The sequence below is a fragment of the Lycorma delicatula genome, chromosome 11, assembly GCF_047948215.1.
Source record: "Lycorma delicatula isolate Av1 chromosome 11, ASM4794821v1, whole genome shotgun sequence".
In the NCBI taxonomy this organism is placed as follows: domain Eukaryota; kingdom Metazoa; phylum Arthropoda; class Insecta; order Hemiptera; family Fulgoridae; genus Lycorma; species Lycorma delicatula.
This window is the reverse complement of record NC_134465.1, coordinates 44,792,660-44,819,165: the sequence shown is the minus strand read 5'-3', so window position 1 is coordinate 44,819,165 and position 26,506 is coordinate 44,792,660. Positions and strand designations below refer to the sequence as shown.

The 26,506-nt window shown below is 29.6% G+C and overlaps 1 protein-coding gene across 1 annotated transcript in view; it reads right to left on the bottom strand.

Moving 5' to 3' along the window:
* Window positions 1-25,618, bottom strand: part of betaCOP (coatomer subunit beta) — a 44,850-nt gene extending 19,232 nt beyond the window's left edge. The window contains exons 1-11 of the mRNA XM_075378095.1: window positions 25,473-25,618; window positions 24,465-24,561; window positions 20,865-21,094; window positions 15,490-15,659; window positions 15,148-15,355; window positions 14,806-14,943; window positions 12,924-13,116; window positions 12,608-12,756; window positions 7,893-8,033; window positions 4,220-4,354; window positions 1,701-1,843 (exon numbers count right to left, since the gene is read on the bottom strand). Coding sequence (XP_075234210.1) covers window positions 1,701-1,843; window positions 4,220-4,354; window positions 7,893-8,033; window positions 12,608-12,756; window positions 12,924-13,116; window positions 14,806-14,943; window positions 15,148-15,355; window positions 15,490-15,659; window positions 20,865-21,094; window positions 24,465-24,555 — 1,598 coding nt within the window. The 5' untranslated portion in view covers window positions 24,556-24,561; window positions 25,473-25,618. The remainder of the gene's footprint in view (window positions 1-1,700; window positions 1,844-4,219; window positions 4,355-7,892; window positions 8,034-12,607; window positions 12,757-12,923; window positions 13,117-14,805; window positions 14,944-15,147; window positions 15,356-15,489; window positions 15,660-20,864; window positions 21,095-24,464; window positions 24,562-25,472) is intronic.
* Window positions 25,619-26,506: the final 888 nt, after the last annotated feature.

Below are 26,506 nucleotides of genomic sequence, written 5' to 3'. Positions count from 1 at the left end.
TCGGATTATATTTTCATTCAAGTGAGATTACATTTACTAAGTGAGGTTAAGGTCAGTGCTTCCAGTTAAACTACTGCCAAGTAAACTCATCTTGAACTACACTCATTAGGAACTTGAACCCTACAAGTAAAGATCAATTAAATAATTTTGGAAATTAAACCTAATGATCAACAATTAAAATCCAAATAATGCTCAGAGATAATTATGAAACACAATAATCAATATAATAATATTCATTTGCCAGCTAATATTGTCCAGAAGTAATTAATCTACATGTAGCAGCTACGGTGCAAGTAACCCATGTAACCGTTTATAGTAGTTTTAATCCAGATGATATGTAATTACCGAAACTTTTACAGTGATGAATGTTCGTTCATATTGTCAATCTGGTCTCTAAGTTTGCAAACTTCATGAAGTTTTACAGTTTTGCCTCTTAACCTTTTCCCATCACAATGATCTGCGGTTGATTAGCACTCCGCGAAAATATGTTGGTATCTGATTGCATCCCTTCATAGTCTTATGGTACCCTCTTGTGAAAAAAATTTCAAAAAATTACACTATATTAAAGAGATTTAACAGATTCTGACAAAAAAAAAACCATTACGATTGGATATTTTTTATGCCTGTAACAACAAAAAAATTGAAACGGTACAAAAATTATGATAATTTAATTGCAGAATTGTTTTGCGCATTTCTACCGCGTTTTTTATTAGTGAAATTTTTTTTTTTTGCTTTGAGTTTATGAAACATAGTTTGCCGATTTTAAAAATAATACTTTCAAGCAAATCGGTTGAAAATTGGGCAAAATATGATGAAAAACCCGTGTCATAATTCACAGATTAGTAACATATGATAGTATAAATGAAAGTAGATTCCGAAAACTACGTTTTATAAAAATTCCCACCACTCAAAAGGCTATTCAGATTGACAATAAAAACCTTTTTAATGTATACTCTAACTCATTATGAATCTATATGTGTTACATGTTTACACATATCATTTGTCAGAAAAGATATTTATAGACCTCAAGTAAAAGTGACGTATTTATGACCACAAATTCCTTTTTTTTTGTGTGCCGTATATCATAATTTATTATGTGTTTCAATACATCAATATGTTGCTAGTAAGATAAGCTATTTTTGTAAATAATAAATAAATCTGTAATCTGCAATTATAATACATAAGTCACACACACACACATGCACACACACACACACACACAAGCACATTTCTGAGAAAAAAATGGTCATATTCTTTCTAGTCTAAATAAAACATTTTACATCGTATAAACGTCGTTCAAATTGTGTAATAAAACTGATTCCTTTGTGAATATAAAACAAAATAACAGACTTAGATGACATATAAAATGATTTTGTAACAGCGTTTTAAAACTGACGCCGTACATAACCAGTTCCAAAGCTACATGATCTGAAAAAGTAAAGAACAAAACTCTTCATGAGAAATAAACTAACAAGGGCACAATCAATTTGACATGTTATCATTCTGAACTGATAAACTTTTACCGAGATCAGTTATTTGACACAAGAAGATTCACATATCCAAACCATAACATTTAGTTGAGAAACCTCAAACAACAATTCATGTTGGGCAGATTTGAAATATGTTGTTACGTTTTGAACTTTTTTTTAGTTATAAATGAACACATAAAAAAAAATTATTACAATAAATTAAATTCTTACAAAGTTGTATTAAATGCAGATTGTGTAGCATATGTTCCATCACTTGTAACCAATTTAGCAACAGTCCCTGTTCCCATAATGGCATCACTGTCTTCCGTTTTATCACTGTTTGCTTTTTTCAATTCATCTTCAACAATTGGTATCTAAATTATAAAAATTTTAATACAATAATTAATATTTAAGATAAACACAGAACTATATAAATAATAAACTGTAAATCTGTAACGTATCAATTGGCATTTTTTTTAATACACCCATTCTATATATGCTTCTTTATTGCCTTTAATTATTCCAATAAATTATAAAAACTAAGGATGTGATCCTTAGGTCTTCAAAAATTTAACAACAATCTAGCAGGAGTTAAACAGCAACTAATATACATTTAGACACTTTTGTAGCTTTCTAAACAGACCAGTTAAGAAAATAACAGCAAAAGACACCTAGCAGGAAAAGATCAAAGAGAAGGGGTAGTAAAAAAAAATAACTAATTATTACTAATAATAATAATAATTAACTAATGTTACATTAATCTTCAAGCAAAGAGGAAAGTATAGTAAACTCTCACAAAACCTTGCATCAAACCAAAACAAAACAGTTCGATGATTTTAATTTAATTTAGCGCAATTAATCTGAGAAAAAATACTTCTCTTTACATGTAACATAAAAATGATGTAAAAGTAACTTGTGATACAAAAATTAAAAAACTGTGATGATATATTTATCTTAAAAATAAAAATTTTTGAGAAAGTATATTACCGCTATGTTAAAATAATTTCTTCAAGTAAAACCGAAAAAGATATTTGTTATCTCAATTTATTTCTTCAATACCTTTTACGCTGCTGTGTGTACAAATTTATCACAATATCTTCATTAATATTTTCATATAAACTATCTGCTTTCCATACTTTCTTTAATGTTATACTTACCCAAATTTTTCACATGTTATTCTTTAATAACATGTTGAAAACAATTTTTCCAAGTACTTACATCTACTCTATTAATACCTTTCATCAATAAATTTTTTACATCATTTAACTTAAAATGTTGTGTTATTTCTCCCAATGTATCCTTTGACTTGTGCCCATATCAATTCTATCAGATTAAAATTGCAACGATATGGAGGAAGATCCAAAATGATATAATTTTTTGATTTTACAATTTCATCTACTTTTTAATGAATACGTTTTTATAACTGATTTTACTATTTTTAAAAAAAGTTCTACTTTAACATGTTTTTGGTGTACAAGACTTTCTTTGATTTCAACCATTCAGCAATTTCCGATTTTCGGTCTAAGTGTTTGGAATTTTTTTCAGTTTTCAGGCAATGGTATGGAATATTATCCATTAATATGATGGATCCTTCAGCAACAATTTTTTTTAAACCATTGCATAAAATTTTCATCATGATGCTTTTGGGAATATCTAGATTCAAATGCTTATAAACTGTTTAAATACCCGCTTTCATTTCCTATTAATCATTTACTTTTTCCAGCCGGGGTTTTCACTCCACTTGACAAAACTTTCATAAAAGCAACTTTTACTCTCTATTTCTTATCCAACCATATCTTTTCCCATACATGCCCTGCATTAACCCAAGTTTCATCTATATAATAAATTGTCTTAACCTCTTCACAAGGTTGCTACATTCCTTTTAAATATCCCCTACGGTATAAAGTATTATCTTCATGTTCAATCAATAAAAAATTATTTTTCCTGGGCATGAAACAAGAACTGTGACTGGTGTGCACGGCATTTAATATTTTGTTCGGTCTTAAAGCTCATTATTAAAATAAAATTAATTTTTTCTGATACCAGTCTTAATAAAATTGTTCCAATCATTTTTAAAATTGTTTTCACATGCTTTTGAGTCTTTTTAGTGCTAACATGTTTAGCACCAATTTTGTGTTTTTTGTTATATTAAAATTCTTTCACTAACACCTCCTGCCGTAGATGCTTTCTGAGCAGTGTCTCTGACTGCAGTTTCAGGATTATTTTCTTTAGAGTATATATATGTTGCTGATTATTTTTTTTGGAGCTACTTAAGGGTTTTGCCAGGTTATGTTTCACTTATTGTTAAAACCCAATTGGCACAAAAACATAGGGTAAATTACAATTAATGAAAATAACACTGAATAAAACTGTTATAAAAGTGAACTAAAAAACTTTATCATACCACAGAGAGTAACATGAAAATATAGATACAAATACTTTCTTTCGCTGGACTGAATAATGGTGGGGAGCATTACGAATGATGTTATCGTTATTAAACATCAATAACAAAGACAACAAAATTTTTAATTACTTATCATTGGCATGCTACTGTGTCAGACAAGTGACAGCTTACATATATGCATAAAATAATAATTGGATGTGCATATGAGAATGACAGATGACTCGGTCTCAATTACTAAGATATTATTCATACATGCTGAATTCATATTTAAATCTTCTGCACGGTTTCATATGATAACAGTTTAAGTTTATAAACTAAAATTAAATTAATAATTCCATAAAATTACCTCTCCGAGAGCTTGTCTAATCTGATTCATAACAGACTGTACATCATCCGGTGTAGTTGTATACTCACCAAGTATCCATAAAGCTGCTCTGTGTACTTTAACCGATTTAATTGTGGGAAAAGCATCTAGAAGACACTAAATAAAAACAAAATAAAAAATTTATTAACGTATTTAATGAATCATTTTTTATTAAACTACTTTATATCAAACGTAAAAAACCTATTTTTATGCCCGGTCAATGATAAGTAATTATCACGTAACAAATTTCACCTGAGTGCCACTAATAACATTTTCTACCACAATAATTTACTTCTCATTAATGCCAATGAGAGGCAATATTACATTTTCATTCTATCAGTTTGAATGTGTCAATACCAATAAATCTGTCACGATTATTTTTTAACAGCAATATCAAGCATCGATCACAGGGCTACCTCTTCTGTTAATATTTTATGTTCTGACTTAAGTAATGTAATCTAAATGGAAGGGGAACTATGGCACTCATTAAAAACACAAGAAATAAATAGATTCTAAGTAAAACAGTGAACTTTATCTCTTTCTACCTGATACTTTCATTATATGTGGAAAAAACCTGGGAAAATGAATTTTAAAAAAGATTTTCAACAGTAAAGCCAAGTTTAATAAACCAGTTGTCATAGTACGTAAAGTTACTACGTTCTGATTACATTAATGACAAACAATCCTAGTGAATGGAAATTAAAAAAAAAAAAAAGAAAAGTAAAAGTAATTAACAAACATAATTAATATGTGTAGTAAAAAGAAAAAGATGTATAAGAGAAACAGAAACAAAGTGGTCTGAGAAAAAGAAAAAAAAACACATAGCAAAAGATGTAAGAGTACTGAAAAATAAGGAAACAGCAATGAGATGGTAATGAAATATTATGTGGTCATTAAGTAAACCATAATGAAAGAAGAAGAAACTTATGAGGGGCGTTCACGTCAATCTGGGACTTTTGTTATACTGGAGTGTAAATGGAGATTCCTGCACATTCTGCTGGTTGTACACATAAGGTACAAGTGTCAGCTGTTACCACATGATGCACTGGCGTGAAGCAATGTTAAACAACAACAGTCAGTCATAAAGAACATGGCGTCCAATGCAGTGAATAGAAATTACGGAACAGCCCATTGTAAAAATGTTCTAGTGAATGAAGGTGTAAAACCTGGTAAAATTTATTTGCGACTCCTTATACAGTACATTATGAGACTTAGTTGCAGTAAAACATTTGAATGGTGAAAACATTTTAAAGAAGGCCACACATAAGCAAGTGACGAATCCAGTTCAAGTGGTTTAGAGCCTACTGCAGTCATTCCCATGAACATTCAGCAAGTGGAAGAACTGATCATTAATAATCTATAAATAACTTATCAGCAAATTGCAGAACCAATAAATGCGCCTATGGGAACTGTAAAGAAAATCATTCATGGCCATCTGAAGTTGCTCTCAAGAAAAAATGGCCTGGTGCAATCATTAAAGGCGTTCTGTTTCTACACATAATGCACGACTGCATACACCCTACCACATGACATTCATGCTACACAATATTGGTTGGAAGTTATTGCCCCCCATCGCCACAGTCCAGACCTCACCACCAGGCGATTTTCACCTGTTCGGGCCCTTGAGGTTGTTTCTGGAAGGCTAGCATTTTAACAGCAATGATGAGGTGAAGCAGTCTGATTTTGACATAATAATGAATCTTTCTACGCTGCGGGTATCCAGGCATTAGTGAAACGCAGGGATAAATGTATAAATGTAGCAGGAGATTACATCAGGAAATAAAAGTATTTCTTACTATGATAAGTATGTTCTACATGTATTAAAAATTAATAGTTCTGGGTTGACATGAATGCCCCTTATAATTAAATATTTTACAAATTTTTATAAGTATAAATAAATCTTAAAAATAATGATCAATTTTAATATTAGGTACAACAGATGCTAAATATTACAAAAAAATATAACTCAAAACTTTAATTTTTATAATTTAAAAAATGATAAAAATAAATTTTAGAGAAAAAGATTCTTCTGATGTAATGATTTTTTTTCAACAAGTTAAGTTCAGAACAAAATATGTGCACTTAAATAGTGGATGTCGATGTAGATGTACAAGAGAGTAGTTTGTAATAGTGCTTAAGTAGAGATGGGCATTTCTGTTATTTCCTCTAAACAAACAAAAATGAACTGTTCGTTAAAAAAAAGCAACTGTTTCTAAAAATTTTGGGAAAAAACAGGCTGAATTATTAATCTGTTAATATACAAGATTAATTTTTTCTATCAGATTGCTAAACTGCTTGTTTTTTGCATTTAAAAATTACAGTTTCATTTTAATATTTTTCTCAACACATTGGTTCCAGGTAGTTTCGGTTGTGCCGGCAAATATCATTTAACATTTTATCACAAGATTTAACAGTTTTATGACTTATTCTGCAGTTTATTATTACAGTATTTTCACACAAGATTTATTTGGTTTTGAAACTGTTTAATCTTAGCAAAGTTAGCCCACAATGTATTTAATATTGATAAAACAGTTCACTGGTTAAATGATCTGTTCTCAGCAAAAGGGGAAAACAGTTAATTCACTTTACCTGTTTTTCATACCTTAACTCTAACTTTTCATTAGAGTGAGCTGACAACTCTGGTAATTCCATGCGTTTGCTATGCAGTATTTCCCAGGAAAAAACAGTTTGTACCGAAGTGGAAAAATCAGTTAAGTTTTTTTGTGAGAAACAACAGTGTAGTCAAACTGTTTGATATCTTCTGACACATCACTAGTGCTAAGCATATTAATCATACATCCACCTCATATTTTCTCTTTCTCATTTGTTATAAGCATCAATTACTAATTACCAGAGTGTACTTCCACAAAAGAAAAATTAAACTGCATATTTTTCTACATATTTTCAAGTAGTATATAACAGAAATAATCCATTTTATCATTGTGAAAATAGATAATAAAACTTTTTAATACCATTTGTTCTTATAATAAAATTCAATTTATATTTATATTTTAAATGGTGTTTATAGGCTAGTTAAATAATTATTCATTAATTTATATTATGAAACATTACTGTTATACCTTTATGCTTTAAAAGGTGTATAAATCTGATTTGATTGTGGTAACTAATTATTAATGGTATCTCTACATTTGCAGTACCTTCAAAAGATGAAAGTAAATATTTTTAGAGGTATTAGAGAACAAAATGATCTCCAATACATTAATTAAAACATTGATATAACAAAATACAATAATGAAAAAACTGATAAAACGGCTTGGTAACTGCAGGTATAATATGAAAATAAACAATACAAATTTTCAATACCTTTTTTGTTCTTATAATAAAATTCTAATTACATTTATATTTTAGATGCTGATTACAGACTAATTAAATAATTATTCATTAATTTATATAATGAAAAATTATTGTTACACCTTTATCATGAATAAGGAAGGAGATAAAGAAAAATACTAATGACCTAAAAACAGCAACATTTGTGATATTTAAAAAAATTAAGTAAAGCTATCTAATGCAAGATAAAATAATGAGAAATAAAATAATTAGTCACACAAAAAAATTTATATAATAAAATGTTTTTAATTAGTATAATTTATACTAATTAAAAACATTTTCAGTTAAATTACATAATATATACCTCAATTATTTGTGAACGGAGTGGTTCAAATTTTTGTATTGCTTCACGAACAAATATAAGAACATCAGATGCTGCCATTTCATTTGTATCCGAAAGGAATTCCATTAAAACTGGAATAACAGTTGCTGCTACATCTGGAAACTAAAAAAAAAAATACAAATATAAAAATTATCTTGTTTGTCATTATATTGTAGGAATTACATCATTAATAATTCAAACAAGGTAAACATAAAAGAAACCCCCTATGAGTGAGCTTTACAGGACAGAAACCGTTAAGTCTCCAGTTAGTTAATATCTGAAATGTGGAATTTGAAAAAACTGGAAAAGAATGAACAGAGGAAAAACAATACCATAATTATGATTCAAAAGGTAATTAAAAATGTTAAGAATTATTCTCAAGACAGACGCAGAGGAGATGAATTTAGTACGAAGTTCCAAACATCCAGTGAGGGAGGTAGAGATATTTGGAAGAATGAGTTTGAAAATTGGCATAATTTTAGTTTAACTGTTTGATGCAGACACACACACACAGCCAACAAAGATTAAACAAAAATTGAAAGCCTCAAATGATAGACAAAGAAAGACAGAATGAGAACTGACATAGTTAGGCAAATTATTGGAATGGGAAATCTAAATGAAAGAATTTAACAAGAAATACTAAGTTGCAATGAGCATGAAATGACGATGAAAAATACAACAGTAGCTAACAGATTATATGAAATAAAAAAATGAGATGTCCTAATGCTGTAGAAAAAACCAGTGAAAACATTAATAGCTGTACACACAATGTAATAGAGGACATAGGAGGATTTTTATTGATGTTTACAGGAAGAGTTATTGAAATATAAAATTACATGAAAATTGTTTTTGATGCAGCCTGCCTAATAGAAAACTGGGTAAAAGGAATTAGAAGAGCAACAAGATTTAAATGGAAAATATTCTTAAAAATGTATAACACAATTTTCAAAGTACAGTCAATTTTATTAATTTACAAGTGACCCCTTAAATTAAGGAAATTCACATCTAATTCATACAATTGTTTACAAAATATTTTTTATATGAAAGGATAACAAAAAAAAAAAAAAAAGGTTGATTTAACAATAACGTTAAACTTGTACAATCTTAACTACATACAAGGAATTTTTAAACCCAAAGAAAAGAAAACAATAAAGATATTGTATAACAATTTATGTTCCTTGTAAAGTATTTTATATATTAATACTATTATCTTTTATGACCGCATGGGATCACTTTAGCCAATCCATTATCCAAGTCTCTTCTATGGGACTGTTAGTGCCTTGTGGTCCCTCCCAGTACTTTTTCATGCGTTTGTGCCCTTTCTGGTGCTGAAAATGTCTGTGTTGAGTTTCTTGTGAGTGTTTTTGTTCTTGATTTTCTTGTTTAATTTTATCTTATCTGTAGTGTCTTTTGGTATAAGGACAATTTCCTTCAGATCCTCTCTTATTTCTCTAATCTGCATCATGTCTTGGTGTTTTTCGTTGAGATCGCACTATACTATAGCTGTTTCAGAAGTCTTAAATCTTGCATCCTCATGATATATCCAAAGAATCCTAGTCTCCTCTTATGCATGATATCAGTGATGAGTAGTTCTAACTCTTTGTACACGACTGTACGCACAATCTCTCACTGCCCATATTTCTGGTGCTTTTTATTGATGCAGGTTCTTCCAATTCTTCTTTTGATTTTCTGGAGTCTATCTGTCTTGTCTTGATTGTTTACTCACGCAGAAGAGTGTTTCTGCTACATAAGTGACTTCTGGTTTTATAACTGTGTTGCAGTATCTTAATTTTGTGTTTACTGATAGGAATTTTTTATTGTAAGTGTACCAGGTTAATTTTTGAGCTTCAAAAATGTTTGCTTCTTCTTATTTGGATTGAGGTTTTTTTCAATTAGGTTGTTTGTTATTACTTCTCAGAGGTAATTAAATTGGGTAACAACTTTGATTTTACTACCATTTATGTTTATTTCTTTTAATCGTGTTAGTTTTTTAGGCATAATCTCTGTCTTTTTTAATTAATTTTGAGACCAATTTTATTTGTAATATTTTGAAGTTCTAATATCTGTGATTTAGCTTTGTTGATGTCATTTGTTAGCAGTCCACTCGTTGGTGAAAACAAAACAGTTTGATTTTTCAGCCTATTTTTACTTTCTGGGAGAATTTTTTGAGCCGTTCTCTTATTATCATTTCTAGAGCGCAGTTCAATAATAGCAGTGAGAACCCATCACCTTGGCGCAGTCCTATTTTAATCTCAAATGGTTCAGAGAGATTGCCTCTGAAATTTACCTGCAACTTAGTGTTTGTAAGGGTCAATTTTATCTTTTTTTTTAGTCTGGTATGTAGTCCAAGGTGTCTTAAAATTTTTAGTAGGGATTCTCCATGGATGCAGTCATAAGCTTTCTTGAAATCTACAAATGTTACAACTATGTCTGTTTCTTTTCCTGTTGTAATCCATTATTAGCCTGAGACTCACAATCTGGTCTGGACAGCTCCTCCAGGGTCTGAAACCTCCCTGGTATTCTCCTAGTTCTTTCTCAAGTTGTAAACTAATCCTGTTGAAGATGATTCTTGAAAGAATTTTGTGCCTAGGAGTGAGATTCCCTTGTAATTGTTAGGGTCTGTTTTGTCCCTTTTTTGTCTGTTTTGTAGCAGATGGATGAGGGCTGTCATCCAGTGTTCTGGTAGTTCTTCGATCCAGATGTTGATGAAGGGAAATTTTTGCTGATCTTCCTGCACGTTTCCAGATCTCTACAAAAGTCTGATCTTCTGCTGCTGCATTGTAATTCATCTCACCCAGTGCTTCATAGACTTCTTCTATTGTGACAGGGTTGATGTTTTCTGGTAGTATTGTTATTGGAGTGTTGATGTTGAAGTTTTGGAGTTCTGTCAGTTCTTTGCAATTTAAGAGTTTGTTGAAATATTAACCCAGAATTTCTGCGTTGTCTTATGACCCAATTCACCATTTTCAGTCTTTATTAACAGAGTTGGGAGTTCATTTTTGAAATTTTTGTCTCTCGACTGTGTTTTATTGAATTCTTCTTCTACTGATTTCAGTGCATCTTTATGGTGTTGTCTTTTTATTTTCTTTAGGGTTTAGGTAGTTTCTTTTCTTTGTTTTACTAGATTTTGGAAGGATGCTTTTGATTTTTGGGATTGGTGAAATAACTATGCTTTGTCTTTCTTCCACTTCTTCGTCACATTCGCTGTTCCACCACTGATGTTTTTTTATGAGATTTTACAGGGGCTAATTCTTCAGCAATTTGTTTAAGGTTGTTGACTAGATCTACTACTTTATCCGTGATTTTTTTTTTTTTTTGATTGCTTTTTGTTAATATTCATTTTTGGTTAGTTGGGTAGGTTCCTTCCACTTTTCTTTTAGTTTTAGGGGCTTGGTTTTGTTACTTTCTTTGGGGAGTAAATTTAATTTTAATTTTGACTACATAGTGATCCGAGTCTATGTCTCCTCGGAGTTGAGAGATTAAATATAAAATTTTATTAATAAAAATTATAAAAACCATCTATAAGATAATAATGTGCAAAAAACTTCTTAAGATTTGTAAATTTCAACGTTACAACATAACTTCAAAATTTTGTGCACGAGTAGCTTAGACGAGATGTTATTTTTATTTCATTAAAAAAATTAAATATATTATAAATATACAACTAATTACCTCCATTAGAGTCTTGTTTATAAGCCTTGCAAAATGCAGAGTTTTCTTAAATTTTTTAAATAGCATTCTTGTATTTGGGTTCTATCAATTTACAAAGAGCAATCCTGTATACTCATTTTTAAATTAACTGTCAATGAACACACTGATTTCAATTTGTTTTAGCTTATCATTGTGATATTTGTGTGATGTTATCTACTGGCAATATGTTTAAAATTAAAATTTATTCCTCGTAGTAAAATCAATCATTTTCATGACATTGAAAACCTAGCAAGCAGGCCTTTGCTGGGTGTACTCAAGTTGTTTTTACAACTTTCATAAACTACTATATTTAGTTTAACTTATTACTTTTGATACTCTATTATGCTACAACAGAAGGAAAGCTGAAAGTCTTTCATAAAAACTTTTCTTTTAATGGTTTGAAATATGTAGTTCATTCAAATGATGGCAATTTTATTTTAATGGTAAAAAAGAAAGATTGATAAAGAAATCCAACTTAAAACTTAACAAATACAAATATTATAATTTTTTCTCTGAAAGTTGCACATATTTCTGTACAAATCCTCTATTGAAGGGTTAACCCTGACCAATACATATTATTCTCTTACCTATAACATTAAATAAAGGATCTTGTCTTCCTCCTGCAATCGTAAAAAGTTAACCTAGCAGGATCAAAGCGTTAAGAGAACATTTTTTGTAACTAATACAAAAAATAATTTTGAAATTTCAAACAGGAGCTCCACTAACTACCCTTTTTCGTTTCTGTAAAACTTAACTTTTTTGAATTATTTAACAAATAATTTATTAACATAAAAACTCAAGGGAGAATTGGAACAAATAAAATTTGAAAAAACTAAAAAATAGTGTTTTTGAAATTTTAACCAAAAAGTTCCATCTTAAATTAGCTAAGAATTTAAAACCAGAGAAGCAAAAGGAAATTTAGTTAGTTTAAATAATAAATTGATAGGATTCTATGGTAAAAATTTAGTTATTAAATAAAAATAAATGATATTAGTTATTTATTTTACCTTAATACAGCATGAATGTAAAGTTCTCACAAGCAACTGTCTGTACTTTCCAGTATCTTCATGTTCACCGACATTATGTGTTTTAGCGACTTCTTTCTTTAAAACGAGTACCATTTCTTCAATATTACGTGAGGAAACCAATTCCATCGCTATAACAAACAGTTTAAAAATAAAATTAATGTATTTATATTACCAAATAATAAAAGAAAATGTTTTAAACTTATAAAACTGAAAACAACATACTACTCAAACATATTAGAATAGTAAGACAAAAATATAACAAAAAACAAATGGACAACTATTTTTTTTTACTAACCAAGATTAAGTGTTTTCTTCCTAACTTCCAGATCAGGACTAGCCAAAACACGCAATATATCCATGACAAGATCCTGTAGAACACGTTCATGAGCTGGATGCTCTTTCAGAGCAATTAATCTATCTAACACAATTAATTTAACATTGTTATCGCTCTCTTTAACAATTAAGTCGATATAGCATGACGCAGCAGCCTAAAACAAAAATAATTAAAGAATAGTGAAATAACGAATACATTAAAAAAATATTAAATTTGATTTGGATGCACAAGGAACACCTGACTAACCATTCTTTGTAACTTAATATGATAAAACAATATAAAGATAAAATAATTCAAAAAGTAACGTTCAGCAAAACAAAGATTTAACTAGGTAGGACCGTGATTGATAGGCTGAATCCTCAACAAATTTGTCAATTATTTTAACTACCATACTTTTATCCTAACTTGCCCCACACAAATTCTCTTTCCTGCTCGCACTGTCTCTTAATTCAAGGTGTAGGGTTAACCACAGCTGAAGGGTTTATCTTTCTCCTCTCCATTACTTAGCAACCACTCGTAAGCTTCCTATGTAGACTCGCTTGAAGTGCTCCCTCTCTCATTGCTTGACTTGATTTACAGAGTAACGAATCGAATCAGTACTGCAAACTTTTACGATATATTTTTTATCATCACAAAAAAATATTGCTGTTGTGTTATGGGTAAGAGTGGCAGAATAAACAAAGCCTGGTCAGGGCTCAGCTTTTAAATCCGAAAGTCAAGTATTTATAAAATGGTTGAGGGGTTATTTTCAAAAAGAAAATGAAAATAACAGACCTCTTTATTTATTAGAAATTAATGTGGTACGTTTAACCTATCTAATTACTGTGTTTTGGTGGTTTATATTTCATATAATATTAAATTTTATTAATAGAATGGTCAAAATGTTAATGAATTATTTGAAAAAAAAAAAAATATATATATATATATATATATATATATATTAGAAGTACCCTTTTCATAAATTTCCTAGAAGTAATATTTTAACGTTTCATGACACTATTAAGAGATATATGAAAATTTAATGTCAAAATATAATAAAATGTTTTATCTACTTTTCAAGTATTTAAAATTTTTCTCTGTTGGTCATTTTTCACCCCATGAGTACTGAATTTTTAGAAACAATAACATTTAATAAATTATAGACTGTTTAAGGTGCACCATCACTATACCTCACAAATATTTAGGAAAATGTAATATAGTTCTTTACTTTTATTTATTAGGATATTATATAAGAATTATTATCCGACAAAGTTATTTATTTATCTGGATAAACTAGTAGGCAAACACCACAAAAACAGCCACACTTCAACTTTTTACTCTTCCATTATGTCAGTTGTAATAAAATTGAAATTAAAAAGAAAAATAACTATTGAAACAAAATATTAATTTTAAGCTAAAACATATTCTTTTTAAAGTTTACACACAACTTGTACTGCCCACTTACATACACATGAATGTGTACAAACTGTATAGCATGTGAAAGAATGATGTCAAAACCAATACATATAATCTATTGATATACAGATAGATATTTAATTTAAAATGTTACGGAGATGTCAGTAGCATTCAGTCAAAAGATAAAGTAAATTGTATCCATACAGAAGTAGTGGTAGGTGCAGCTCAAAAACATATGATAGTGGTAGACTGAAGAAATTACACTTTATGATTTTTATTTATGCCAATAAAAATATTATATTGTTGTATCATATCAACGGCAAATTAATGTTGTCGTTGCCGAAAAAGTTTAGTAATATTTTTAAATGTTGATATTGACAGTTCATTTTTTTTCTTGAAGTCGTTCAATTTATTCATTTCTTTTTAATTTAAAAAAACAATTTCTTACCTTAATTGCTGTAGGAGCACTCGATAATGTAACTAAAGTTCCGGCAGCTTCATAACGGACAGCTGGACTGTTTGAGTTCAATAAATTGTAAATACACCTAATAAATCGTGATCTTTCTGTTGGATTAGCATGGCAAACCTATACAAAAAAAAAAATTTCATGTAAATTCAATTTCAGTTAATTTTTTTAATTTTTGATAATGATTTATTCTATAAATTATGCATATTCTTGGTACAATAAGTCACCCCGAAGATAAAAAAATAAACAGGAAGCACATACATTAGGGAATCATGTTATTATCAAAAACATACTTGTTATTAGTAAAACAAAATTTAGACTTACCTTATAAATTAATTCGACAATAACAAGCTGAAGTATATCACCAAACGAAGTGACTTGATCAAGACAGGATGCTAAGTATGTTAAAGCTCTATCCTGATCGGCATGCAACAACATAAGGAATGCATTTCGTTTACAAGACATATCTTGTTCACCTTCCAAAAAATTTGCAATTAACTCTGGTGCATCAGGAATCAAAAACTCAAAGTTTCTGGGGTGGAAAAAAACAAAAAAAAAATTATCAACTCAAAACTAGTACAAAATAAGTATAATTTTTTAAAATTAAAATTAACCTTACAATTTCAAAAATCTTAAGATTAAAACTAAATTTACAATAAAACTAACCTGTAAATGGTAAAAATAGCAAGTACAGCATTTCTACGAACATAAGAATGTCTATGTTCAAGACAAGCACGTATAGCTGGCATTAAAGGTTCTAATAATTCTGGTTCTTTTAACTTACATAAGAACCTTAACGTTGAGCCACGAAGAAATTCATTTGGATGCTGCAAATCCTAGAAAAAACAGAATAGAAAAATTATTATATATTTTATTATTATTATTAGTGATTAGACTTATTAGATGCATTTCTCTGTTACTTTTATATTTTGCCTTCTTCTTACCTTAGTAAATTTGTTACATTCTAGATCCTTGATGACATTCTCATCTATATTTTAGTTTTTATCACCTTTTATAGTATAATTTTAATATTTATTAAATACCCAGAATATTTTAATCATGATTCTTAAATTCCTTAAGATCTCTTGAGTAGTCACCACCCAGAGATTCCAAAACAGGACTATTTTACATTCAGCAAGTACCAATTATTCCAGAGAACAGACATCACATAATATTACACAAGAAAAATCTTTTAAATAAAATTTAATTTAAAATAAAAACATAACTAAATAAATAATTGCAGCTGAATAATTATGTATACATTTATATAATTTAGAAAAATTAATAATTTAAAACAATTACCAAGACAGTAAAATGATGACTATCACCAGGGTATTTGTTGTTACTCAAAAAAAAAAAAAAATTAATATTATGTATGTTAAAATAATCCACCTTGTCAAAAATAAATCTACATCTTAAAATAACCAGGGACAGAATGAACTATTAACTTAAATAAATCTACTTATATTTTAGTCTTCTAAGATTTAACAGACCATCAAATTTTGTTTGGTTGTTTATTGGTTAGCATACATATAACCAGACATACAAAATTACTTTTAAATATATATATAAAAACATCCTCTCTAAAAGTAGTACTAAACAATTAAAGAAATGCCAATTACGTCTTAGATTTCATGAAGAGAAAATCCTGAAATTCACCTCCCAGCAAGTAGAGGGGGCAATGATTGTATATATTTATAAATATTAAAAGTGATTAATGAATGAAGGGACTGAACAGCTCCCAAGATAAGTTACTCTGCCCCTACAAATCCCAACGGCTTTTTCGGAAGGCGGATGAGCAGTAGGGGTTTGGGGCACTCTATTGTGTTCTGCTCAAAGGTGGAAGAAACTTCTATCAAAAGTTAACACCATTAGGATGCAGAAAACAACAGAAAACCACTCATTGTATTACTTATTCCTAGTCAGGGACCACGGTTAAGTCTTCTTTTGTTACATATTCCGGAGGTAAAATAACCTCCATTTGGATCTCCAGCGGAAGCAGGAGAAATGTCACAGAAAAGACAAAGCAGTGAGAACAGGTACATTGAATGTGAGAACATTATTGTCATCAGGTAAGTTGGAAAACTTAGAGATAAAAATAAATAAAATGGATAAAATACAGATAAGCTAGGTTAGATAGGAGGGAAGAGGAGAGTTAAGTGGTGAAGTTACCTTATGTTACTCAGGAATTGAAAGAGGAAAAAACGGAGTTACAGTAGCTATAAAAAGTAATGTATCAAGAATAGTACAAAAAGTAATTTATCTGGATGATAGAGTAATGGCTTTAAGGATTGGATGCTGCCAAAAGATCCAGTAATAGTTCAGGTATACATGCCAATATTGGAGTATAAGGATGAAGATATTAAAAAGATATATAATAACATGAGAATTTATTAGAAAATGAACAAGATTGGTGTAAAATAATTATGGGGGACTGGAATGCAGTGGTGGGAGGTGAAGTTGGAAAGACAGTGGGCAAGTTTGGATTGGAAACAAAATGAGAGGAGACAGGCTGTGGTTGAATTTCAACTAAGTTTTTTAAGAATCATAAATGAAGATATATTTGGACAGGATAAACTAATAGATCTTTTTTTTCAGATATATCATTTTTTCGTTGAAAATAAGATAGAGGAATTCTGTTAAGAAGGCAAATGGTGTTCCAGTAGCCGACAAATTAGATAATCAGATTCTGTTAATGACTGAAATGAAAATAAGATTAAAAAGAACTCAACGTGCAATGAAGGATAAAAAATGGAATATAGAGGGACTAGAGGACATAGGGAGAATATAAGTGGGTGAAATGCTAATAAAGGCAAAAGGCTGACTCAAGGTAAAAGGGAAAATGAACCAGCACAGAAAATGTGGTCAAGGATAGAATCATCGATGAGGGAATCTGCAGAGAAAGGAATAAGTTTCTGCAAAGGCATCTGGGCAAAGAAGCCTTGATTAACACAAGAAATGACATGAAAGTGGAAGAAAGAAGAAAATAAAATAAAGAAAGCAGCAGAGCAATCTATCAAAGATTGAGTAACGAATTAAAGAAACACATAAAGCTAGGGAAAGGTGGCTAAAAGAAGAACCTAAAGACATAGAAGATTTAGAAAAGGAAACGTATGACATGTTGTATAAGAAGGTAAAAAACATCACACAGGATAGAAAAAATCCTACTTATAAAATGAGAGAAATTGAGAAGGTAGTAAAAGCATTTATAAAGAAGATGAGATAAAAAAATGATGGGAAGACTATATAGAGGACTAGTATGTAAACAGAAGGAAGTGGGAAACACAGGAAGCTGAGATGGAAGAAGAAATTATGGAAGAGGAGAAAGACCCACCAATTTTGAGATCTCAAATTATACAAGCTGCTAAAGACATGAAGAACAGGAGTAAATGAACTTTCAATAGACCTCTTTAAATGTTTAGAAGATGAAGGAATAGATGAAATACAAATGTATTTGAAATAAATTGTATTGTATATTGAAGTCAATATACAATACAATTTATAAATACTGAGGTATGGCCAGAAGATTTTGTTAAAACAATAACGATAGTGATACATAAAAAGTTGGAACCAAAAAATGTAAAGAACATACAACTATCAGCTTAATATACATGCTGCAAAAATAATGCCGAGAGTTATAAATAGAAAGTTGATTACAAAAATAGAGAAGAATGCTGGGGAAGAACAATTTGAATGTAGAAAACGAAAAGGAACAATAGAAACTGTAGGATTGGTCAGAATGAATGGAGAGAAATATTTTGAAAGAGGAAGAGGATTGAGCATATGTTATGTTAAAGGTATTTGATAGAGTATAATGGAAAAAGTTATTTGAGGTTTTGAAAGAAAAGAGCATGGATTGGAAGGATAGGAAACTGATCAGAAAAGTGTATATGATGCAAAAAGCAGCTGTGAAAATAAACGAGAATCTCACAAATTGATTAGAATTAGTCAAAGGAGTGAGGCAAGGCTGCTGTTTCCAACACTGTTCATCCTTTACATCAACAAAATGCTGTAAGAAATATTGGATGGGCAAAAAGGAGTAAGCATAAATGAAATAAATATAAATTGTATCAGATTTTCTGACAATCTATTGACTGCAGCTGACACTCAGACATTACAAGAAATTTTATTGGAAGCAGGGATGAAGGAATAAGGGATGAAAATAAAGATGAGGAATACAAAAGTTAAGGTAAATGAAAGGGCAGATAAAGATGTTGTAATAGCAGAAGAAAAAAAATCAGGCAAGTACAAAATAAGATATCTCGAGACAGGAGTAATTGAAGACTGGAAAAGTAAAGAAGGGATCAAGAAAATAACTGCAATGGCAAAGGAAAACTTTTTTTTGGAAGAAAAATATACTCCGCAGCAACTTGGATCTGAACCTGAGAGAGACTGGTAAAACGCTATGTATGGAGTATACTTTTTTACAGTTCTGAAACATGAGAGATCAAGGAGAAAGGAAAAGATAGAAGTTTTTGAGATATGAATCTAGAGAAGGATGGAAAATATAAAATGGGTAGAGAGAGTAAGTAACATAGAAGAATAAATGAAGAAAGAACAATACTGGCAACCATCAGAAGGAAGAAAGGAAACTGGATCAAGCTTATAATTGGAGAAAAAGGGATAATAAATACAGTTCTTGGAGACTCCGTTGAAAGTGAAAAAAGAAGAGGAAGGAAGAGGCTAAAGGTTTTAATGAGACGAAAAAAATGCATGGGGCAGAAAGAGATGGAGACGATAGTGCCAGGGACCTGCAAACAAGCAGAATACCACATGATGACATAAACATACAAGAATAAGAATGGAACCAATAAATTTTTAAAGGAATTGAATATGTTTAATTAGAAAAAAGCACAAGAAATCAGAAATAAACAAAAATAATACAGAAACTGATGGCCAAAGAAAGTATTACAGAAAAAAATTCCAGTAAATATTTACACCTGTTTTAATAGATAACCCTGATGATACACACTATTTAAATCAGTTCTGTTACGTAGGTAGGAAATTTGGAAAGGATAGAAAAAGGATAATTAAAGGCAGATTGGCACAATTCTACCTCAACCAATGAATTCACGCTCTTAAGTATTTCTTTTAACTCGATTTTATTTTCTGTTAAAAGAACAATATCATCCTCAAATTTTAAGATTCTCTGATCAGTTTTTGGACAGAAACCAAATATAAGTGGATAAATACAGAACAACATGAATTTAATATTAGGAAATCAATTCAATTTAATAAACAGTAAAACAAAGATAATGAAGTGTGACAAAACCAAAACACACGATAATGAATGAGGAATTAAATATTAAAATAGAGGAACATATATAACAGAATTTTCCTATCTAGGAAAAATTATAAAAATGGACAACATATGGTGGTAGAGATCAAAAAGTGGATGGCAGAAACTCCTTAATGCCGTTAAGCAGTGACTGAAAGAAGAGTAGCAGGCTTTGAAAGATCATTTACAAGTATGATTCTCTGTTAAAAAGCGTAATTATTACCTTGGAGACTGATGATATTTAGAAACATGCCACAAAAAGAGAAAAAAAGAAGAGAACAGTACCAGTCTGTAACTAAGTAGGTAATGATACCTGGTATCATAAGTTAAGATTACATATAGTAAGTGATATAGCCTGTTACTATCAAATACAAATCTAAGAATCACAAAGATACACTTGTGTGGAGTACGGCGCCACTTTATGCTAATAAAACAAGGATGATAACAAAAGCAGAAAGAAAAAAATATAAAAGGCCTTTGAAACACAATGTTGCACAAAAATGATGAAGATTAAGTAGGTCGATAAAATATAGAATGAAACTCTAACACAAACCTACTAGGACCTTCATTTTTATATAAAGGGAGATAATACTTTTGATCTTATATTGCAATGTTCAATACTGTCTTTTTTTCTGAACCCAAATAACTGAACTTTGATAAGCTTTAAAATTGAGCAATTTTCAGAAAAATTAACATTATTTTATTGCTAATTTCAAGATAATCTATTATAATAAAATAACAATAAATAAAATGATTTACTTACCTTACGATAAGCATCGCAAACTAATATCATTTCTTGTAACAATTTTCCATCTGGTGACGTTTTAGGTACAATTTCCCAGAATATTAACAGTAATTTTTTAATAGTATGATCTTGAAGAGGAAGCACAAATCTAATAATAATCATAAGAAGATTTGGCAATCTTTCACCATTTGCAATCATATGAATGGTTTTCTTCAATGCTTCAATCTTAGTCTTTATATCACCTTTTTCTAGAAAAACGAAAAGAAAAAAAATTTAATAAGAGAAGAGAAGCAAACATAGAAGATGATGCAAAGAGAAAGGATGATAAAAAAAGAGATCTTTACACGATTCAAAAGAGAACATTTATTAAATTACTGACTGAAAGGGAAGTAAAAAAAACATTTGAGGGACAAAGACAGATAAGTATTGAGTAGACCATATATTATAGAAGCTAATGACTATTCTAATAACTTAACCCATCTGGTTGATCCAGTGGTGAACTTGTCATCGCAAATCAATCAGCTGATTTCGAAGTCAAGAGTTCTAAAGTCCAGGTTCAAATCTTAGTAAAGGCAGTTACTTTTATGCAGATTTGAATTCTAAATCATTGATACAACTGTTCTTAGGTAAGTTTCAATTAACCACACAACTCAGGAATAGTCAATCCGAGACTGCACAAGACTACAATTCATTTACATTCATACCATCCTCATTCATCATCTGAAGTGATACCTTCCAGTAGTTCTGGAGGTTAAACAGACAAAGAGAGTCTCATAACTTACTGTTCAACCTTTAAGTTAGTCTGGTGGTTAAACTTATCATAAAATCAGCTGATTTTCAAAGTTGAGAGTTTTCTAAGGTTCAAGTCCAAGTAAAGGCAGTTGCTTTTATAAGAATTTCAATGCTAGTCAGTGGATACTGTGGATAATAGTGTTATAGTTTGGTGGTTGGGTTTCCATTAACCACACACTTCAGGAGTCGTCAACATGAGTTTGTTCCAGACTACATGTTTACCGGTACACATACACTTACATTGCACTACACCTGCAGCAGTAATTCCATTTGCTTATACACACACACGCGCGCGCATGTGCACTCACTCACTCAGACCCAGCAAAAGCTGGAAAACTGGTCGGAGAAAACAAAAAAAGAGTTGAGTCATCAGGCACACTGGATGTCTGCTTAGTCATCATACTACATTTGTGTGCAATAGTATTACGTGGCTGTGCAATTTTGAATGCATTTAAAATAAGTAATTTTCATTAACAATGAACATACAATTTTGTATTAAACCAGGAAAATTATTTGGAAACATTTGAAATGTTATAAACAGCAATTTTAGCCCTCAGATTAATAGTAGAAGGAAGCTTAAAAAAAATAAACCAACATACTTGGCATTTATAGACTTACAAAAGGCATTTATTTGATAACTGGAATAAATTGTTCAGAATTTTATAATGCTGAACATACTTGCTGAACATCTTTATATAGAATTTGCAATTAATAATGTTAAAGAACAATTTAGATCCAGAGTAACAGGGCAAGATGAAAAGATAAAGATGTTACGATTTGCTGATGAAATAGTAATTCTTGCTAAAAGTAAAAAAGATTTAGAACAGTGAACAGCATGGATGAAGTCCTACATAAGAACTACCGCATGAAAATAAACAAGAACAAAACGAAAGTAATGAAATGTAGTAGAAATAATGCAGATGGACCCTGAATATAAAAATATTGATTAGCGAGCAAAGATTAAGTTTGGTTAGATTATATTTATAATTCTCTGCAAATACCCACTGATTTGAAGAAAAAAGAAAGCGATACCCACATACCAAACGAGGTCCCAGTATAGATTTAAATACAATTAATATCGGCAATACTACTATAGTGGAGAAAAAGACGCAATTACTCACACCTTACTGTAAAGCATTTAGTAGCAATAAGTCATCAAGTGTAGACCGGACACCCTTTCTATGTGAAATCCTTTTACACAAATTGACCTTGGTGATCTTCCTAGATTGTCCTATTCCATTATACATCCTACTTACACTAACGGTTTGAACTTTTGAGCTGCTGGCTACACAATAAAAACAACAGATAGCAGAGTAAAAAAACTACATACAGCTGAATTATTTTAACTCCACACGGTAAGGTATAAGACATAAAATTTGTCTACACATTCAAAAATGCAATGGCAATGAAAGAAGCCAGTGAAGAGAATTCATGACATTCAGCATACTGCCACTTTGTTAAGCTTATGATTGTCACTGGAGTATACTGCTACATTCAATTATAGAAAGCCTTCCTTATACCAGAAAAATGTTTTTTTTTTTAAATAATAGGACAGTTTTGTGGTAATTTAAATGTTTATAAATATAAAATTTGTTCATTTATAAAAAATCATATAAATGAAAAAATTTCCTGTTCATTAATTTTTTAAATTGCCCAACTCAATTAAGTACATACATTGTACAAATAAATATAAAAATACGGGAATAAAATTGGTACTTATGTATTAACGCCACCGCAGCTACAGCTTTATTTAAAAACAAAGTAGTCAATCGGATGTCGGTGGAAAATAGGCGGATATAAAGTTAAAAACATAGATTCAAAACAGTCTCTTTATTAATTTTAATAAATGGTTATTATATTTATTTATTTTATAAATATAATTTAACCAAACTTAACCTACGCTCGCTTCGCTCGCTAACCTTGACTAATTAACAGGAGTGTTTTGATTATTTAAATAATAAATAATTGCAATAATTACTGAATTTATTACAAAAATACTCTAAAAATTATGGTGTTAATTAGTCAAGGTTAGCGAGTGAAGCGAGCGTAGGTTAAAGTTTGGTTAAACTATATTTATAAAAAAAATAAATATAAATAACCATTTATTAAAATTAATAAGGAAACTGTTCATTTTCCACCAAAATCCGATTGACTACTTTGTTTTTAAATAAAGCTGTAGCTGCGGTGGCGTTAATACGTAAGAACCATAAAATTTTATATGCTGATGCATATTATTTAATACCATAATTTAAAGCAGCCACCTCATTGAGAAATACACATTATTTTTCAAAACATTTACATACAAAATAATATTTACTATTCATTAATGCAAACCAAATTTTTATGTGATACAGAATTTGGCAACAATGTGATGAGAATGCAGAAAAAGAATGGCTCGTACACCGCCGAGAACAATTCTGGAATAAGAGTTCTCACACAAAGATTCCTAAATGTAGCTGAGGATTATGTTGAAAAGTAGCTTTAGTTTCATTGCATAAATAACTAATTATTTTTCTAATCATTTATCTATAATTATTAAATAATCCTTGTATATAAACTTATCACATTGGATTAAAGATAAAATTCAGATAAATGGCCCTTTAGAAATTTGAATATTCTTTCCTCTAAAATAAAAAATTACCAAGTCAAATTAATGCAGTATCAAATACTATGATTTTTTATAACATCATTACTCTATATGATACTGCTAAGCCACATGCATTAAAAGTCTGGTGTAAGTTTCAAGTAAAGACACAATTTGATTATGTAAATTAACATAAATTATTATAGATCTATTATATCAAAATCAATTTTTAATTCACTTACCAAGATCCATTTTCAGCTGCATTTCATTTGGCTGTTCTGAATCCGAAGGGAAGTTTATTAAAGTATAACAAGGTTGCTCGACCAATGTCATTTTGACCTAAAAAAAAGTTTCAATGTAGAAATTTAATGTAATAAGTAAAAAAATGGAAAACAAGCAATAAACCACTTCATTTGGGAAAACAGATTAGGTTGGGATGGCATAAAATATGAATTAGGGTTAAAAATTACAACCAAAATCATATTAAAACAACCATTTCAATCCTGCTTGCCTACACAATCATAAAGTACTCAAATCTGACCGCAAAAGTTAAGTAAAGTATAATAATTGAATTCATTCCAAGATATAAAAATAGAAAAACATTACAATAAAATGAACATTCTGAACAGATTAGTACTTATCTTTTGGGAAGTAGTAGAAATTATTCAGTAAATACACATAATGTGAATATTGGATAGTAAACACGCAGAATACAAAAAAATTGCAGAATACAAAAAATACAACTAAAAATTGTAATTTAATAGAAGAATGGTTAATCATACCATGAAACAAAATATATTATACAAATTTATTGTATCATTTCATAAAACGTTAACATCACATATATACATATCATACACACACAAGCGCGAGTTTTATAATAAATATATTATAGAATTTAATGACAGTCCTAAATATTTAACAGTAATTAGAAAATTATTTTACAAGTTAACTCTAAGCAATACATATACCCAGTTTGTGAAAAATCTGTAATTAGAAGTAATTACAGAAATAATCACAGAATAATAGGAAAGTTGGGTAAAAGAAATCTAAGATATCGATGATTCAATAAATAATGCTACTCAAACCAAAATACAGTTTACTAAAATAAATTATAAAAATTCCGACAAGTTAGGTTACATACTACATGAAACTCTATGTATTTATGTACGTATACTTTTTTCATGGTAATTAAAAGTTAGCACAAAATAACAACCTAAAAGTTATTAAATAAATATAGAAATACGTACTAAAATGTTACACAGAATTCGCTCACAACAAATAACAAAATACACTCCGGTAGTCAATCACTGAATCTGACACGTACATCACCACACCGCGTTTATCAGGTTGGAAAACGTAATAAATGAACTTTTTACTACTGAATTATGTTGCTTCCTCGCGTAAAAACACAAAGAAAATTAAATAAATATAAAAAAGACGAAACTCACAATGTCATTATCGATTTAAAAAAATAGTAATTATAAATCAGCGTAAGTTGTTTTTTATAATTTGATTTTTTTTATGTTATTAATTTTAAAATTAACATAAATTAAATAAAAACTACCCAAAGTGCTGGTGTATTAAAAAAATGATTCGATTTGATTAGAAAATAGAACTCTTACGTACGTACAGATGTCATTCCAAAAATAGCTAAAATGGATTCAGGTAAGTTATGTTAAAAATGGATATTTCCATTGAAATCTGAAAACTGAAATGTTTTGCGATCACAATACTTCCTTAAAAAATATAAAAAAATTAACTATTTTATAAATGTTATTACTTTGCTATAGTTCATTACCAACAATTTCATTATTTCACCAATATTTTCAAATTATTTCCACTATGTTATTTTGTTAATAATTTTTTTTGTAATCTAGAAAATATTAATAGAAACAATCCACATTGTATGTACTTATCTTAGACCTTTCTAAGACCTAGGCTTTCTTGACCTCACCATCTCAAAAAAACAACTGACAAAATCAGTTTAAAAACCTATAAAAACCATAATGATAGATATTTTCATTCACAATACCTCAAATGACCCAACCTCACATTAATTATCTGCTTTTAGAAGTATGATTCACAGTTCTAATTGAAGTTTGATTCCACTGAAAGAACTCAACACAATAAAATTTACAGTTCACACAAGCACACCTAGTACCTAGTATCAAAACCCACCGGGTTGGTCTAGTGGTGAATTCGTCATCGCAAATCAGCTGATTTCAAAGTCATCTGTTCTAAGGTTCAAATCTATAGTAAAAGCAGTTACTTTCATATGGAT